Below are 18,541 nucleotides of genomic sequence, written 5' to 3'. Positions count from 1 at the left end.
TATGTGTTCACAAACAAGAATGAGGGCGAACCTCGAAGGCAAAACGACTTATGTTTCATCTGGTGTTTCTTATCGGGATTCCTGCTTTCTATCAGATAAGAAATGGCAGTAAAGATGCTTCCTGTGCGTAGACATAGCAACACACTGATGTCAGCTGTTTCCATTCATATTATAGGCACAACAATAATACAAATGGAAGTTTATATTTGCCTCGCTGGTGATCTAAAAATACATGGCCTGGATGGGAATCTACTAGTCGGGCTTGTGTGTGTGTGTGTTAGTGTGTATCTGTGCACAAGCAGTGTGTTTTTCCTGGTATTTTAAACGTAGCCCCGCCCCTCTCGGTTAGTATCAGCGAGGGTAGATCTTGTTGCATGTCACTCACTGTGTTAGACACTCACGCTCTCCTAATCTGATTTCCTTGACGTGCCTCCATTAACCTGTCAAATACATTCATTAATCTTAGAAATTAAGCGTGGCAGCTGCGCAGTAAGAGTAATGACACCGCCTCAGCTGGGCCGCAAAGTCCTATTTATAAACTCTTGTTCAGATAGTTTATTAGAGATTTTTAAATAACAAAGAAAATTACTTCAATCTCTGTGCTGCAGCAAGTTTGTGCTGTCGGTGGGACGTTCACACTTCCCTCACAGGTATTTGTCCTCGCAGCTCAGAGCCGGTTCTTATCTCTTCTTTGTGAGCACATTGTGGCCTATTTTGAAGGTGGGGGGGAAACAGGACGGCAGCAGCTGTCATCTCTGCGGAGGATCACGGCGAATGTTTTGTCTGTCACGTTCAGGCAGACAGAGATGGACCGACAAAGACATGCGAGGTCGGGAGGACGCCGGGAGGAGACTGGGTCAAATATTACAAAATACTCCAACCTAAGCTGAGCGCATTACCGCTGAATACATCATAATCATCCTCCCACTGCTTCTCTGTTCTGCAGCGTTTTTGCTTCACCTTTATGATTTTTGGGGGGAAATCTGCAGACACACGTGCATTCAGTAGCATGAATGACGACTAAATGCCATTTAGGTGTTCCAGTTGGACACTTACCGGGACATTTAAACCGAACCGAGGCGTTATTATTGGTGGCATTTGTGCTTTTGTTGCTGTGACATTCAAACTATCCGCCAGAGAAAAAAATGTGTCCCCTTCATTTCCTTCATATACCTGCATGAAAAGAAAAGCAAAAAATCACAGCTTTGAACCAAATTAAGCAGGAAATGATTGTGTGAATATTTTATAGGAGACATTTTGGGAGGGTTCTCACTTTGCTCTCTAGCCAGGAGTGTCGGGCTCAACACTTTGGAGAAGATCTAATACATTTTTTTCTGACAGATATTTACTTGCGATGTATTTATTAAAGTTTAAGCTGCGTGTTAGTATTGACTGTGCAACATGTTGAGATACTGTTAAAAGTGCGACTGTAACACAAGGAGGACACAACAAACTGTGAGTGAGGTGTGGATATTAGTAATGAGACTGAGCTTATGTTAATCAAACAAACAGCATGCGTGCCTGAACCACATATCATATGCTGATTATTATTTAATAGCCACACCCTGTATATTCTAAATTACAGCCTTTGCAATTTGCTAATTGCATTTTGATTTGACATTGATTATCTGTGCAGCCCTACATGACAAGAGACTGTAAACGGAGGCAAACAAACATCTTCACTCCGTATAAATGGAACAAAATCTGCTCACCAACATCTCTAAAGTTCAGTATTTGCCTTTGAACAGAGCCAGGCCACTATTTCCCCCTCGTCTCTTGCTAAACTGTCTCCTACCTGTAGTTTCATATTTGTCTGTGGGTGGCATCCACAGTTTTTAATCATTATAAAGATGTATTGTGCCCCTTGACGGCAAATTAGAACCGTCTCACATGTCCCCACACTGTGTTTTTCAGTTTAGAACACTGCACGATGACTGGTTTTAGCCCTGATCTCAATGGGCTATTTTGTTCTGAAAACCAATGAGCTGCTGCCGGAGCCGTAAATCACAGGTGAAGCTACACAGCTATTGGTTAGTTAGGTGTTACGTAGCACCTGGGTCGAATTCCTACAGGCTTATGAAGCTGGGAGGTTAACTAGTTGTTGGGGTGACTTGATAAATGGCAAAAGTAAGCGTCTTCATATCTGAACAGCGATTATTTTCCAAGTTTATAATAACCACAAAACACAACAAAAATGGATTTTCATCATCTGGGAACTTTACAGGTTCTGTGTAGATACTTTGAGAACCACTGGATGTTGCCAGAGCATGAGCATCTCAGACCAAAAGAAACCAGTGTGTTGTCCAGAGGATCCTTCCTCAATTCACTTATATTTACAACCAGAAAAGTTCATGAGAGCCTTCAAAAATAACCACTGGAGTGAACCCCTGCTCAGACACAAGCTGAGAAAGAGAAGCATGGGGGGACACATTGCAATGAAATGAAGTGATGGTGGTGGACATTAACTAGGAAAATAAAATGAAGGAACTATTGAGTTTCTGAATTATTTGGATTTTTAGTGCACTTTCGCTTTTCTAATGAGGTGTGAGGCGTCACTCTCAATCTGGTTATAAGCTTGCAGACAGGAACTCACATGCACATACAGTCAGATCAGCTGTAAACACATAAAAGAGAGAAGCTCAGATTACAACACACACAGAGAAAGTGTGACTTCATTCTCTTCTAAAGGTTACTCCACTATATCTTTACATAGCAGATAGCGGTTTGCTGCTTTATTCATGCTGTATTTCTGTTCAGAATCTTGCATATTGAACTTTTAAATACATCATTTAAAAGCAACTAGTTTATTTAGCTGACAGAACGTTGGTATTCATTACAGTCTCAGCTACAGTTTTTTGTGCCTTTCCACTGATCGAGGAACCATGAATCTGATCTTAGCCCAGCTCTAGAGGTCTTCAAAGCAGCTAAGCTGCACATGCTGTCTGTCATCTAAAGCCAAAATGGTTTATGGCAGACATGCTGCTGCAGAGAGGGGAGAGACATAGTAATCACATGAATGAAGATAACCTTCAGTCAGTTTCTTGTCAAGGTATTTGTGATGTTGTGATGTTGAAGGAGAGTAGATGTGTGAAGGCGTCTGCACACACAGATAATGTTTACTTTTTACATCATTTGTCAGACAGAGCGTCTGTCTCAGGCAGGTTAGCTCAGGCTCAGGAGGTGTCAGGAGGTTAGATTATATGAAAAGCAACTTTGTTTGAAACATACTGAGGCCTTAATTACCAAAGTAGTTCCTACACCATCCAAACACAGACAGCACATACAGACATGACAGCACTCTAGAAGTGAAGAAAAAAATATCTCCAAAATGTCATCATTTACAACCGTAGTCTGCGGAGAAGTGATGTCTTGTCTCCTGTCGGGGCCCACAGTGCCAAGCAAAGAGCACAACCAGTCTGTAGAGGAAAAAGTAGTTGGGTACTTCAAAAAGTCACCCAGAAACAAGGCGTAACTCCAGTTTTTAAGCATAACCGTGTCCTATAAAGCCTTATATCACTGTCCACGAAAACTCAAGTGTTTGAAGCAATCAAAGAAAAAAGAAGAGGAAAGTTTCAAGCTGGCTGCTGTTTGGCTGCAGGATGATGTTAACTTAAATACTGCACAGACAGCAGGAGCAGCCAAACAGCAAATGTGAAATGTTGCCCCATGCACCTTAGGATTTGGGGTATACCACACCATCACACCATCTCGAAGCTTTCCTCTCTGTTTTCTTTGATTGAACTGTGATATACGGCTTTATTTTAAACAATTATGCCCCAACATGCTAGTTACGCCCCTTGTTTCTAGGTGAGGCCACAAACTTTTTCCAGAACCCTGATAGAAGGTCTGCTACAACAACAGATTTTCAAAACGTGATTTTAAAAAAAAATCATTATAATGATATATCAAGACATCTATAGAAAACAACAATAGTATCAGTCAAATTCATCTTTAACTTTGATGTGTTTTCTGAGGTCGAGAGAGAGTCTGTAACTGTAACTAACCATAACTGTACTCTATGTTGCTCCTATCAGTGTCAACCGCTCAATTATGATATTATCACGTGGGTATTATTAGCATGATACCAGTATTTCCTTTGTAAATATCGTCAACACCAGGATATCTTGACACTCCTACTGGCTAACTAGACAAGTGTCAGTTTCCAGTCATTTGCATTTAGAAAATAAGCTTACAGCGAGCTTCCACAAGAGTCAAGGCCAGTAGGAAGGCAGGATCTTGATACCACATCTCTGCTGCCTGGTCATTACTGTGCAACAAAACCAGTAACTTTGGCAGAAGTTAATTCCAAAGTCCAAAACCAGTAACTAGTCCAAGAAAGCAGAGGCACAAAATCATCAGGCAAAGATTTAAAACAGAGACGCAGGCAGGGATCAAAATCCAAGAACAGCAGGAGCACAAACACTGATTAGGCAAACACTGTTCACCGACTAGTATACATGTACAGGGACTAAATGAGCAGATGGGCAACAGGTGTGTGTAAGGTAGAGCAGTGATAGGCTGGCTGCAGTGGGTGTGTTTTGTGGGTGGAGACTGAATAGAGGCGGGAACAGGTGCTGACTGGAGGATGAGCAGGAAGCAGGAAGCCCCAGCAGAGTCCGAGACAGTGAAGGATGGCAGCATCCATTTGCATGAAATTTTGACTTCACTTTAGTGCAGACCTTTCTAGGGTGTCTCCTGCCTTTACCCTAAGTCAGCTGGGATAGACTCCAGCCCCCCTGTGACCCTAGTGAGGATTAAGCGGTGTGTAGATAATGGATGGATGGACTTTAGTGCAGATTGAGGAAGTGGTTTTGAGTCATTCATATTTCTCTTACAGTCAATGATCCAAACTCATTAACCTGTCCATATGAGTTTTTTTATGCAAGAAAGCATTTTGTGGTTGAGTATTTCCACCTTCAAACTGCAATGCACCAATTACAGTCTCAAAAACTCAGATTTTCAGGGTTTTACAAATTTACGGAGCCGATCCTGTCAACTTGCAGGCTGGAGATTTCAGCACCATTATTCTTCTTCAGAATGGGTTTCTGGGTTGAGCATGTGTGGCTGTTTTACTCGATAGCGGACAGTAGTTTTACAGTTTGGGTGAGCTGGTGTGCTCGAGCTGCAGTGAACAGCAGAGGGATGGATGGAGAGAGAAGTGAGGAGTTCATGTCTAAATTTGTAACTGATTCTTGGAGATGAGTTTTTCGAGCTTTAATAAACAACTGGAGAGAGACTTTAACCTCAACAGTAGATGAACCCAGACACTGCATGACACTTTTTTATGCATTTACAAGCATCACTTTGATTTCAGTCTACCTTTCAGGGACACCTTACAGCCGCTTCACTGAAACCTGGCTGCCTGAATTTGACTGTTTAATTTAAACCCAGCCAGATATTAAATTAGCCATCTCTGATTTTCTTCACTTCTTCTCATGACAGCGAGACCAATGATGGAATAAATTTCGAACAATGCAGCTTGATCTCTGACTAATTTCATTTCACTCTGTCCTGGCTTTCAACTGAGCAATTTCGGAGCCGCTGACATTACTATGGTAACGCTAGCAAATCTGAAATCATGCAGTGAAGCCACAGTTGTCCAACAGAAAGGCTGCATTCAGATGTTCAGGTGGCTTTTAAAGGCACTTAAATATGCCTTTTTAAAACTGACAGCTTGTATTAAAAGTCAGTCTAGAACATGAATTTATTATCGCCAGTGGCTGCATTCTCTTTGGGCGATTTAACTCAAAAAAACATCAACTTTTTATGACTCTTGCACCTTTCACTGAACTCTGAGCGTTTTGTGCGTAAAATTCTGTCGCACAGGAGTGCTAAAATGTGAAAACATCCTTCCACTCCTCTGCACATCCCTTTCCCATTGAAAAACCGTGCAAAAAGATCATCTGTTAGCAAATGTAGGAGGTTCACACTTATCTGTTTCTCTCATCTGCACCCCACACCCACCTGCATGCAAAACACACAAGAGCAGCAACACACAGTCACGAAGACAGACACACACACAACCCCGTCACAAACACCCTCTCGCTCGTGTGCAAACTCGAGCAGAGTCGTGCACACACACACAGTCTCAGACATGCTCCTACGCTAACACACCCACGTGCATAATGTTTCACACTTGAACGAGAAAAAAAAAAAAAAAAAGCAGCTCCCAAAACATCAATTGCTCTCCCTCTGCGTCTAGGTGGCCCTGGCAGCGGCAAAGGAACGCAGAGCCTGAAGATTGCCGAGCGCTACGGCTTCCAGTACGTGTCCGTGGGCGAGCTGCTGAGGAAGAAGATGATCCACAACGCCACCAGCAACAGAAAGTGGAGCCTGATCGCCAAAATCATCACCAACGGAGAGCTGGCGCCACAGGTAGCAAGGGGGGCAAACAGACGAGGAGAGGTGGGGTGATGGAGGATGGGGGTGGGGGGGCGGAGGATGTGAGAGGAGGGAGCATCTCCAGCCACTCTCAGGTCATTATCACAGCATGCATATAACAAGGGACTAATTAGCAGCATCCATATCACAAGCGTGCTGCAGAGAGGGATGCTTATCCGTCTTATTAGCATCTATCTTTGTAAGATAATGACACTGCCTGGGAAGAAAATCAGCACAGACCCCCTGTGGTTGTTTGCACTCCACTCTTTCAAACACTGTATAGAAAATGCATATGATGCTCTCTCATTTCCCAGCTCAGCATGTGCATGACCATGAAGGACACACACGAGATATATCATAGAATGCGCTGCCATAGTTTCCCATTCATCTAATTTATGACTCAGATATTTGTTATGTGTTTTCAAGGAATTTGAACCCTGCCACCCAGGAGGTCTCTGTGCTGGGACCAGAGTGTTGTATTAAAATGCAACCTGGCTCCACAGCAAACCTTCAACAATTTCCCTGACGTTTGCTCCAAAGGGATCAACAAAGTTCTATTCTATTCTATTCTATTCTATTCTATTCTATTCTATTCTATTCTATTCTATTCTATTCATGTGTTTTGTTTAGATTTATCAGATGAGTTTTATTAGACTTGACAGTTACTGCTGATCATTTTTTTTATCAGCTATAACCACAGGCGGCTGTGGCTCAGGCGGTAGCGCGGTGGTCCTCTAATCGCAAGGTTGGCAGTTTGATCCCCGCCCCATCACGGTCGAAGTGTCCTTGGGCAAGACACTGAACCCAAAGTTGCTCAACACAAATTTTTAAGTTGGAAAATTTTTAAAAATGAAGTCACTCCAGTGACAGGTAGGTCGGTGAGCAGACTTGAAGTCAACTAAGTCAGAAATTTATGACTGCAAATTACACACAATATTAAATTGGTAAAATTACTGACATTATTATGTCAACCCAATCCATTAAAATAATATTTGCAACTAAAAAGGGGTCTCTGAGTCATCAAATTAAATTTCTTCTTTTTTTTACCTTGCAGCCATGGGTTTAATTAAGTGGTGCACAGAAGCTCCTGAAATTACATTTTAGAATGCAGAAAAATATTTGTATTAGTTTGTACAAGGCCTGGATGAGGTGGAGGTAAAAATCACAGTTTTATATCTCACTCTGGTCTGGTGATAAGGATAAAGAGACTTATTGTATCTCAAAATTTTCCAAAGTTTCTGTTATCCATAGAGCCAAAACTTTAAACTTTGGCCTCACAGCTGAGGAGCTGTTCACGGATCGAATGGTTTACGATTGTTAGCATTTGTAATAATGTCCATCTAAAGAAATGGATGTGATGCAATGATGAGATGAGATCACTCTTATTTTTTTTTTTTTAGATTTTATGACTTTCATTTAGCCATCGAGTTTTAAGGTTGTTTCTTCATAAAACTTACAGAACCTTTATTTAATTATATAAAAACATCATCAATGTGTGGTGATGTGGTAAAAATATTATTCTAATGAGCTTTTTCTAGATCGTTGGACTGTTTCTTCAGTCAGTAGCATGAGGAAACTCCCCCGACAGTCAAACGCCTTCATCGTGTGACTCAGTGTCCATACATATGGCACAACTTCATTGTCAGATTATTTGCATTTAAATTGAAGCACCAATTACAACAGGTCTCTGATCACCTATTACAGGATAGAAGATGTTTAAAACGTAACAATCCACTGAAGACTCTGTTAGCGAGTGTGAGCAGCTCTTGTTGTGAGCTAATTGAAGGCGGTGCGCCACAGGCAGACCAGCAATCTTCACACACATTTGGATTTGATGATACAGTCTAGTCTTTATTTACTGCAATACAGCGTCTGAATAATTGATTTCAACAGGCCGTGGGTGGACGTCTTATCGAGTTTAATTTGCCGAAGAAGGCCCTGAGATGTGGTCACGAGTTCAGGATGAAGCTCCAGAATGAACCTTGAGTTTAGAATATTTAACCACAAACAGTGAACGGATCGCTGCCCCGGCGACGCGAGACAATGCGTTCACTTGAAACTGCAAAGAAAAGTCTAATTATTGTTTTCCACAGCATCCGATTCTTCTCATTGTTTGTGCTTCAGGTTTAATTTCCTGACCACAAGTAGATCCATGAATGGAGCCTTTTTATCTCACACATCACATCGTATTCACCATTAGCAGGGATTTTTTTTTAGGTGTTTAGACACTGCAAGTGAGACAAAAAAGATAAAAAATTAAGACAAAAGGCTGACAATCGTGGATCTGATATGATTAATGACTTATGTAAAGCAGATCCAAACTCCTTAATATTTCATTTTAACAGTCTTATGTAATGGAAACTAAGCAGGGCTGTACACAAAAAACAAAAGCTAGAACAATAAATTCACTGAAATGATTTGGATAATAGAAAGAAAAGAGCTTTAGTCTATAATGATGACTTCAATTAAAACCAAAGTTTACATTCAGTGTCACTCAGGAAAATGTGTTTTTATCAGGTCTAACCAACAGTCTGAATGCACTTGCAGCCTCATGAAACTAAATTGTTTATTATCTTACATGCACGAGGGAAAACAAAACACAGACTTAAATATTGCTGCATCGTAAGAGAGGCCAGAAAATATACAAGAAGGCTTTGATCAAGGGTTTGAAAAGACGGAGCAACGCAAGTGCAAATTCAAGTCTGTCCCCTTTTCCACAGAGTTGTGTGAAGCATTCTTTTGTCTTTGTTGCGTAGCTATATTCAGACGTACTGATTCAACAGTGTCAGGACCTTCCAGATACAGCCGTCTTTACACTCCAGTCACTTAAAACGCATAAATTGCATTCAGATGATCTCAATTTCAGTAATTGTGTGACTTGTAGCACCAGATGGGCTGCTCCTGTGTTAGATTAGATGAATCACTTTAAATAGGGCTAAATACTTATGCAGTCACTTTCTTTACATTTTATATTTTTAATTAATTGACTTTGTAGGAAACAGTTTTCACTTTGACATGACATTTTTTGTAAATTCTTGCCAGAAAACTACAATTTTATTGCTGCTGTACATGAAACAGCATGAGTTATTGTGCCTGTCTGGATATACGTGAATCTACATAATAGAAACACCTGAGCGGGTGGTCAACACCTGCATTAGTGCTGCAGTGAGGTCGTAATATGGACACAAGCCTCAAACCGCTTCACGACTCGCACTTCTTAGCTTCTGTGGCCTCATGAATCATCATCCATCAACTGTACAGCTCATCGTTTATCATCCCTTCCTTGCATGTCTGGCGTGCCATCGCATCTTTCTTGCACGCCAGATGTCAGTCCGCTAACCGGTGGGATAAAGAGCAAAGCAGACCCAGTAGCAGCAGACATATCAGACACGATAAAGTGACTTGTGGCTGTTAGGCATTTAATTTCCTGCCATGATTAGTTTAGCAAAGCAGATTAGAATTTGGTTTCTGCATGTAATGATGAGACCAAGAGCCAAAATGCTCCTGGGTGTATGAGACGGCTGTTACTCAGAAGCTTTAAGCAGGAGCCCCGATGACAATGTTGTTTGTGTAATAATGTTAAATACGACTGATTCAAAGCGAGTGTTTAGAGGAGATTTTCCACTTTTATTCTGCAGCAGATTGATTAATTATCAGTTTAAATAATTGCTTATGAGCATTTTGTGGCTGCTTTAGTGTGAGAATAACATGAATATAAAAGTTTGTGGTGAATCATTTGAAAGTCAGCACAAGATCCACAGAAGGAGTGGTGTAGTGTTGTGTGAGAGCTGCTCATAAAGCATTAAAAATGAAGTAGTTTTGGGAATCAATGTCTTTGCTTTCATGCTGATAATTAGATGAGATGATGATAGCGCTCTCTTATCTGTGTGTTAAATATGAAGCTACACATTGCTTACACTCAGCTTAACTAACTCATTTTTACCCTACAGACAAATTGTAATAACAAATCCTCCCCTTAAAATGTGAGGCTCTTCATTACAAGCTGTATTTCTCTGTAAGCAGGCTACATACAGTGCTTCGTGTTTTCCCTCTTTCAGACCACAGTACTCCACTCACCCGCTGCAAATGATTAAAATGCTGAAAGCTCCTCGTATCACTTCACTGACTCTCAGCCAACGACCGAATGCTGTTCGTAGCGCTGCGGGGTCATGTGACTCAGTGCATTTCTGAACTTGTGTTCCTGCTGGAATCCCACAGGTCGTCTCATAAGAGGCTGTCAGACGTTCATCCGTCTGCTCTAGAAATAAAGACCGAAAGCGCTTTTTTTTGTTTTTATAATCTTCGATTGTGAAAAGTCTTTAATCTATAGAGGCTCAGCAGAGTCCGGGGTTATTTTGGATTTATGTAGCTTGTGTTGCCCTTGAAAGGATTAAGTTGTTTTATTTTTTACATTATTTTTTGTAAACTTAACAGTATATATCATGCACAGAGTGTATTATTTAATGCTCTTAAAGCTTTTGTAATAATAGGAGTTGATGCAATGGGCATTAATGTGTGATTCTGCAGGATTTTGTGCAATGCAACGTCAATTAACAGAACACTAAAAACTTTTTAACGTCCTATGTGACAGCTGGTAACTCACAACAGTTCACTTTTCACCCTGGAAATAGAAGTTAACAAAACTATCTCAACTTCAGATCCACTCACTGAGCACAGCTGTATAATTGGCTCACATGTCAGAAAGCCGCACACATTCAGACTTTACTATTCTAAATGGCGTCTGCAGGTAGTGTTATTGTATCAGCCCAACATACACAACCAGCCGTCGAGGTGCTGAAAATAACAAAAAGTTTGAACACTGCTCATTAGAGCAAGCGGACCTTAAATTGAGACCGGATTTTTATCCTAAATAGTCCATTATGGTGCCACAGTTTTCTGTCTGGGTTATTTATGACTCCAAATTAGCTGCTAATTGTTAATTTTCACGGGGCTTTAGCTGCTCTTATTGTTTGGGAATGTGGCAAAGTGTGTGAGTTTGGAAACAGCACACATTTTCCAGGGAATCATGGAGAGCATTGTGCTCAGTTGTACACATAAAAGGTGCCACGATAACACAGACATCTCCCTCTTCAGCAGCAGAAAGATGTTGAGGGCAGGGGATTTCTAACGCTATCTGATGACTCTAGACACAGTTCAGACGGATAATAAATCCAGTTTTATCAAAAGATGGCAGTTAGTCTTGTTTTTAGTGGGACGGCTGAGCAGACTTTGAGCAATATGTGCTAACGTTGCACTATACTTTCTTCTTGTGTGAAATGCATGCACTATATAAAACCCTTACAGAAAATGGTCTATGCTTGTAATAGCACCTTCTAACTGTAGCCAGAGCCTGCAAGAGCTTCTCAATGTGTTACTCCTTCACCTGCTCATTTCACTCCAATGGAGGCGGAGCTGCCACGCAAGGTGTTCAGCCGAGGTGTCAGGTGTTGAACCACCAACCTTGAACCTGACACACAGCAGCCTCACAAAAAAGCAGTCAACAATATTTATTCCTCTCTCGCTAATGTCACCATAATACAGTGTGTCACAGTTGATGGATTTGACAATTACAATTACACAACACTGCACCTGTTGGCCATGACGCAAGACATTTATTATTAAGTGTCTGAAATCTCCATTTATTGCTCAGTGTAGAGAGAACCAACAAGTGTCTGTTATTTATCTGGTAAATAATGGATGTGTGGTTTAGATTCTGCACGTCTCTCTTGGAGTCAGAAGTAAATGTTTGATGCCCAGTATTCCTGAGAGAGCCCAATCACGGAGTCATTCAGTAGATCATTGGGCTTTTCTTAGATTAGCTTTTCTCATTTTGTCTTACACGCATACATTAATCTGTTTGATGGAACCTAGATTAGGTTTAATCTCTGCCGGGCCGCTGCTCACATTCTGTGGTCGGAGGGAAATTAAACTGTCTGTGTTGCTCATTTTTATTTTTAGATCAGAGCGTGGCTCATGTATCTCTGCCATATCGCATGATGCGTTCGGCCTGGGGAAACGCGCTCAAACATGTTGACCACCGCCAGCCATGAGGAAGGAAGTGATGCTAATAGAAGCTGGCACGGTCTGGCCTCGAGAGCTCTCGAGTCACTCGGCCGCATTCAGAAATATTAAACAACAATTGGATAAACAGATGAATTACATTGTGGAACTGTTCATTGTGCTGCCATAGTTTTCAGCTTATTTATGACTCCAAATCAGCCTCTCATTAGTCATGTTCAAAGGGTTTTAACTGCTTCTATTGTTTGTGTGACAAAATGTGTGAGTTTGGAGAGACAGAAATCCCAGCACTGGTTAATTGCTGAGTTCTTTATATTGTTCTAAAATCCCATGAAGTCCCTGCAGATGTGGCAGCTGCTTGTTATGGGAGAACAGAAATCTTGCTTATTGCTCTTTTGACATTTACACATAAACTGGGGCACCGAGCGGAGATCATTATGATTCATGTTGCCTCCGCTGTTTTCCAGGAGACCACAATAACTGAGATAAAGCAGAAGATTATGAAGATCCCGGATGCTAACGGTATCGTCATAGACGGGTTCCCCCGCGACGTCGGACAGGCCCTGTCTTTTGAAGACCAGGTGAGTCTCAAACCGGCCTATTGAACTCCTAAAGCTGTAATGAGTTACTGCTGTTGTCTTAACACCTATAAATCTCACAGAGTTGGCAGTCAACAGTGTCATTTGTTGTGGTAAATCTACAGCAATCGACCACAACATTGAAACCAGTTCTGTGTCTTCTTTGTGCTGACCGTTCAGAGTATCAACATTGGACCTCTGATGGTGTCCTGTAGTGTCTACACTGGGATCCTTTAGGTCCTGTGGGTTGTGTCTCTATAGATCGGGCTTATTTTAGCACATGTCCCAGATGCTTCATCAGATTGGGATGTGGGGAGCTTGGAGACCAGGTCAATGTGTGGAGCTCTTTGTCGTTTTCCTCGAGCTGATCCTGTGCAGTTTTTGCAATTTGGCATTGTCAGGCATTGGTAGGCCGAGACTGGTGTTCGACATCTACAATAATACCAGGACCATAGACTGTATATGAAAAGGGATTTCGCCTCTTGGTCTGAACCTGCATTCTTTGTAATGGCCAACTGGAGGGGACTCAGACTGTATACAGTTCTGTGAAAACTTTACCCTATTTCTCACCTGATTTGTTTCCTCAGTAAACATTTTCCTAAAAATGTTGTGGTCTAAATCTTTGGGTTCAAGTCTTCTTCAATATAGGAGGATGTTATTTCATAAATTATGGGCCCACTTCAAGCGAAACAGCTGATAAAGCAGGATGTGTTTTAAGACCCACCACCTTGTGATTGACAGGCCGCTACTGTATTGTATTTCTATATTGTCTACCTTTGTATTGGTTGCTTGTTGTTCATTGCTTTTATTGCTTTTTTCCTGTGAAACGTCTTTGAGTTCTTGAAAAGCGCTATACAAATAAAATGAATTATTATTATTATTATTACTATATTGGCAAGAGTCAGATCCATGACTCACATGTTACATCTGGTTTCAAAAGCTCAAGGTGGCAACAGTCTGACTCACCGGATGCAGGATACGGGCATCAGCCTGCCATTGGCCGATCATTTCAGTCAGGATTCTCCTGCCTTTACACTGTCTGCATGTCGCAGTTTTCTTCACCTTGAGAAACAGCAACAGTGACCTCCAGGCAGCAACCGACAACACTGTAAATGAAACTGAAAGTTGTGCCGATGATGTCAATGAAATGACATCATGGTGGATAAATCCATCTTTTTTCATCCAGTCCATTGTACAAGGTTTCCCAGCAAAACATTGTACCGTAATGAGAAGATCAATATTGTTCACCAAACCTGCCAGTGGTTTTAATGTTGTGGCTGCTCAGTGTAAATGTCACATAGGTTCTGTAAACAAAAAAAGAAGGAATCTTTCAGTTGCTTGTAGATATTCCTAATTATTTCAGGTTTTTTTTTTAATTTATTTATTATTGTTTTGTTTTTATATTTGTTTCAGTAAAAACTGAAGAAGGCACTTTATCTTACCTACAGACCACAGCAACCCCTGTGATTGCAGGTTACCTTTATACTCTGTGTAGACTATAAAACATCACCAAAGCCTGATTTTGAAACAAACCCAAGATGCCGCTTTTCTGCTGCAGACCCAGGATGGATTTTCTGAACCACAAAGGTCAAAAAACCTTCACCTCACCTCTCCAATCAGTCCAAATGTGACACCGTGCTAAGTAGAGTCTAAAAACAGAGTCAAAGTTTGAATAATTTCTTATCTAATCATAGCATTTTGAGCTAGACAATCATAAATCTATATTGCATAATGTACACAGGACATTAAAGTAGGAGACTGTGCTGTTTTTGACACCAAACCAGCTCCAGTGTTTATGTTGTGATGCAGACAGAGTAAAAGTTGTTAACTGTGCGCCCAACACACACAAATAGCTTCTCAAAGAGGCACCTGCCACAAGCCAAATATGTAAACGAGTTGGCCCTCCTCCACTCGCTGTGGCGGATTTCTCTCCGGGTTTTATCTTCGGCAGCGTCAGATCTAAGGACGCCACCGTCATCTGCTCGGTGGTTTGAGAAACACCATCGGGGTTTGATGTGAGCGCAGCGTCAAGGGGTCACTGTCGGGGCATTTACACTCTTTTATGAGTCATACATTTTTAATCAGCTTTGAAAATGTATCTGCAAAGTTTTGCACCCAAATGAGCAGCTGCAGCTAATTAGGGTTTACAACAACAATATTTTTGCATCTATTTTGCATCAGTGAGTCGCGTTCGTCAAGTCAAACTGAAATCCTCTGCGTGTTTTGAAAGTATGATGGGAGCTGCTGGGCGTATTTTTAGCATTTCTCAAAAGAGGATTCAGTTCAAGTGATTCAGGGTAAACATTTATTTGTGGAAACAGTTTTAGTGCGACTATGCAAGAAGGTAATTTGAGTTATGGTTATGTTATGGCAGTGTTGGACATGTGAGTTGTAAAATAGTTTGCTAGTTTCAGTTTTTTAGCATTTAATTATCTTTAGAAAGGAATTCTGTCTGTTTATTTGCTGATACCTACTTTGACAGCTTTCAGAAACTAAAACTGGACTTTTCAATTTATATTTAAGACATGAACGTTATGTACGAGTGGGGAAACTAGCGATTACAGTCGCACTAAGCTGACATGAACGTGACAATTTTAAAGCAAGACTTTTGCGTGTTGACGTTGTTTGGAGACAAACTGTAGACTTCTGTGGCACACTAACGACTGGAGAGCAGCACGACCCTGTAGCCTTATCTGATTATGCAACGCTAGAAATGGAAGCCATCTGTTCCTTTACATTCAGCACAGATGACGATCCATCATGCGGTTTGGTTTGTTTAGTTTAGCAGGAGGTAAATTGCTAGCTTTAGCATCGACGTTCTTGCTTGACGTTACTTTTTGTCCGTTATGTCCGTTTTACCTGCTGAGCCGCTGCTGGCTGCTCATTGCTGTGTTCCACGTGATAGAAACATCAAAGTCTTACTACGATCGGGCTTCATTCATGGGTCCATTTGAAGTACACTGTTAAAACACAGCCAAATAGCAATAACAGCAGTGCCCGAATGCTTTTTTTTTTCTTTTTTTTTTTTTAAACTAAAAACAAAAATGACTGTTAACATTATGCTAATGTAAAACCTGACAGTATGAACTGAACAAAACACTGTTTATTTTAGCAACTAGATTTTTAAAAAAAAATCATTTTGTACATTACGTTAAATTGTTTTGTTATTGGTTTCTAAAATATATTAAATAGACGACAATCTGCTGTATATTGCTGCCTAAATGTTCCCAATCCATAAAACTGTAACTTGCCTCATTCTTTGTTATTTTAGATGTGTCACATCCCAGAAAACAGGAACCTTCTGGGAACATTTTCAGAACTTTCCCTGAAGATTCCTGTTTTCTGGGAACGTGTGTCAACAATTCACGGCAGTGTTTGTATATTTTAAAAGAAGAAAATGTTGTAATTTAGGGGTAACTAGAGCTACAGTTAATGTTGATTACAGTAGCAGCACTTTATAAATACAGTCTATTATTATTAAACCGTAAACCTCATATTATACTGTATAGTACTGTAATCTATTCTATAGTAATTCACTGTTTAAGTGAATTACAGTTGGAAATCTGTTTTTAAAAGATCCTTCAAATCCGTTTAAAACTCACAGTAACAGAGTTTCCCTTAATGAGCCAATAACATGCACATTTAGAGGCGTATCATTTTATTTTACGTGTCTACTTTTACACGCTTTAATGTTCAAAACACATATTATTTTTCTCACCTGACATTACTGCAGCACTTTCTCTCGATCTGCCTGAAACACCTTTTTGTTTTTTTAATAATTCCCTTTTGGCTTTGTAAGTCTTCAAAGTTGTGACATGTACCAAAAAGAAGCAACAGCAACATCACACTAAAGGACAAATTAAAATAAAATTTAAAAAAAGCATTACAGTAAAGTAAAACATAGAATCTTAGAAAAACTGAGCACCAGTTAGACTTCAAGGATCCCCTTGATGAGGAATAGTGTTGTTTCTTTATTAGAAAATCTTCCTGAACTTATTATAAAAAGTAGATCTACAGTATATATAACACAGGATACACTTGATAACACCTGTCATCAACTTAAATTTCTCTGTACAGGTTTGTTTTTGCAGCAGCAGAATCTGCAGTGTTCAATATTAAAGAGGATGTGTTTTTTTAAAGGTACTGAATGTTAATGTTTTATCTTCTCCTTCACGGATAGATTATATTTGCATATGAAATTTAAGGTGACAAACCAGGCAACATGTCTGGGACACCTGGTCGATCTCACCTGCTGTGAGATATTTGATTTCAGCTCTGACCTCACGTTCCCGATGCTTTACGTCAGCATGTTTCAGCTGCTGCTGATCAGCTGTTTTCCGTTTGGCTGCACAGCCGATGCTCAGTGTTCCTGAAATGAACAGGTAGCTGCACACTGAGTGAGGACTCTGAACCTTCTGACATACAGATCGCTTCATAGTCTTCAACTACAAAGCGTCCTTGTGGAAGACTAACATGTATCTGGAAGCTGTCTGGATGTTTCTTGAGGGTCAATGAGACGCTTTCTGCCACAAAAGGCTGCATTTTAAAAGCGTGTTCAGTCATGAAACCCAATGTAAATGAGCAATAGGAGGATGATAAATGATAAAACAGAGTAATGCAGGTGGTATTTCAGCAACAGAGAAGCTATGATGTGTTGTTTACGAGTGTTGATCTAAGCTGGAGGTCTGCAATGGGAAAGTGGAGCTTTACAGTTGATTGGTCAACCGTGTGACACCATACGGTCGATTCCTTTCACAAGGATTGATGCTCTTAATTGCGTTTAAACCCACTTAACATTTATTAACTCTTAAATGAGCGCGAGGTGACTTTTAGGGGTCTATCTACGTTAGTGCAGGAAAAGTCTGACCTTATAATCTGGTAAATTTAGCTGCATTACACAGAGACAAGAGGGAAGGATGCCCTATTTGGAAAGGATTAATATTCCAAGAGGGGATGAATGTTCGCCTTTTCCCACAGTAGCTAAACTCATTGTTCCAGATATTATTTTAGCTGCTGCCATATTACAAGAGATGGTTTGTCACAGAAAAGGACATTTCGCAGAAAAGCATGTATTTACCGTTAACCCTGTGAGCCTGAGGCTATTTTCAGGGTAATGTCATTAGCTTTAAGCTCTTATCTTGGTCATTATGAGGGTTGGCCATACATATTCCATCTTGTTTTCTCCAAAACAGTCTAGGCTGTTCAGTTCTTCCATCATCTGATATGATAATACCTGCAGAAGTTAAATTAGTTTTCATATCGAGGCAAAAAAAATTAAATTGTATTATGAAATTGTTTTGTTTTTACATGTATCTCACCAGCAAAGAGACACAGCAAAGGTTTCTCTACATAAGTGTGCAGAGGAAACTGTCTGCAATCTGGAAATATCAGAAGAAAAAAAAACAAACAAACAAAAGGTGTCCAGAACAGTCTGGCAGATAATCCGAAATCTATAGGGGGAGAAAAAACAAAACCACCAAAAAACAAAGCCGGCAGGCAGTCCAGAAACAGGTCATGAACCACAGTTCAAAAAACCAAAAGGTCCAGAGGACAGCCTGGGAGCC

The 18,541-nt window shown here is 40.5% G+C and overlaps 1 protein-coding gene across 1 annotated transcript in view; it reads left to right on the top strand.

Moving 5' to 3' along the window:
- Positions 1–18,541, top strand: part of LOC103370427 (adenylate kinase isoenzyme 5) — a gene marked incomplete at its 3' end in the record, with an annotated part of 50,192 nt that overhangs the window by 8,354 nt on the left and 23,297 nt on the right. The window contains exons 4-5 of the mRNA XM_008299482.1: positions 6,203–6,375; positions 12,867–12,980. Of these exons, the coding sequence (XP_008297704.1) occupies positions 6,203–6,375; positions 12,867–12,980 (287 nt within the window). The remainder of the gene's footprint in view (positions 1–6,202; positions 6,376–12,866; positions 12,981–18,541) is intronic.

The sequence above is a fragment of the Stegastes partitus genome, unplaced genomic scaffold (assembly GCF_000690725.1).
Source record: "Stegastes partitus isolate 25-593 unplaced genomic scaffold, Stegastes_partitus-1.0.2 Scaffold1422, whole genome shotgun sequence".
NCBI lineage: Eukaryota > Metazoa > Chordata > Actinopteri > Pomacentridae > Stegastes > Stegastes partitus.
The sequence above is the reverse complement of the archived record's forward strand: the minus strand, read 5'-3'. Positions and strand labels throughout refer to the sequence as shown.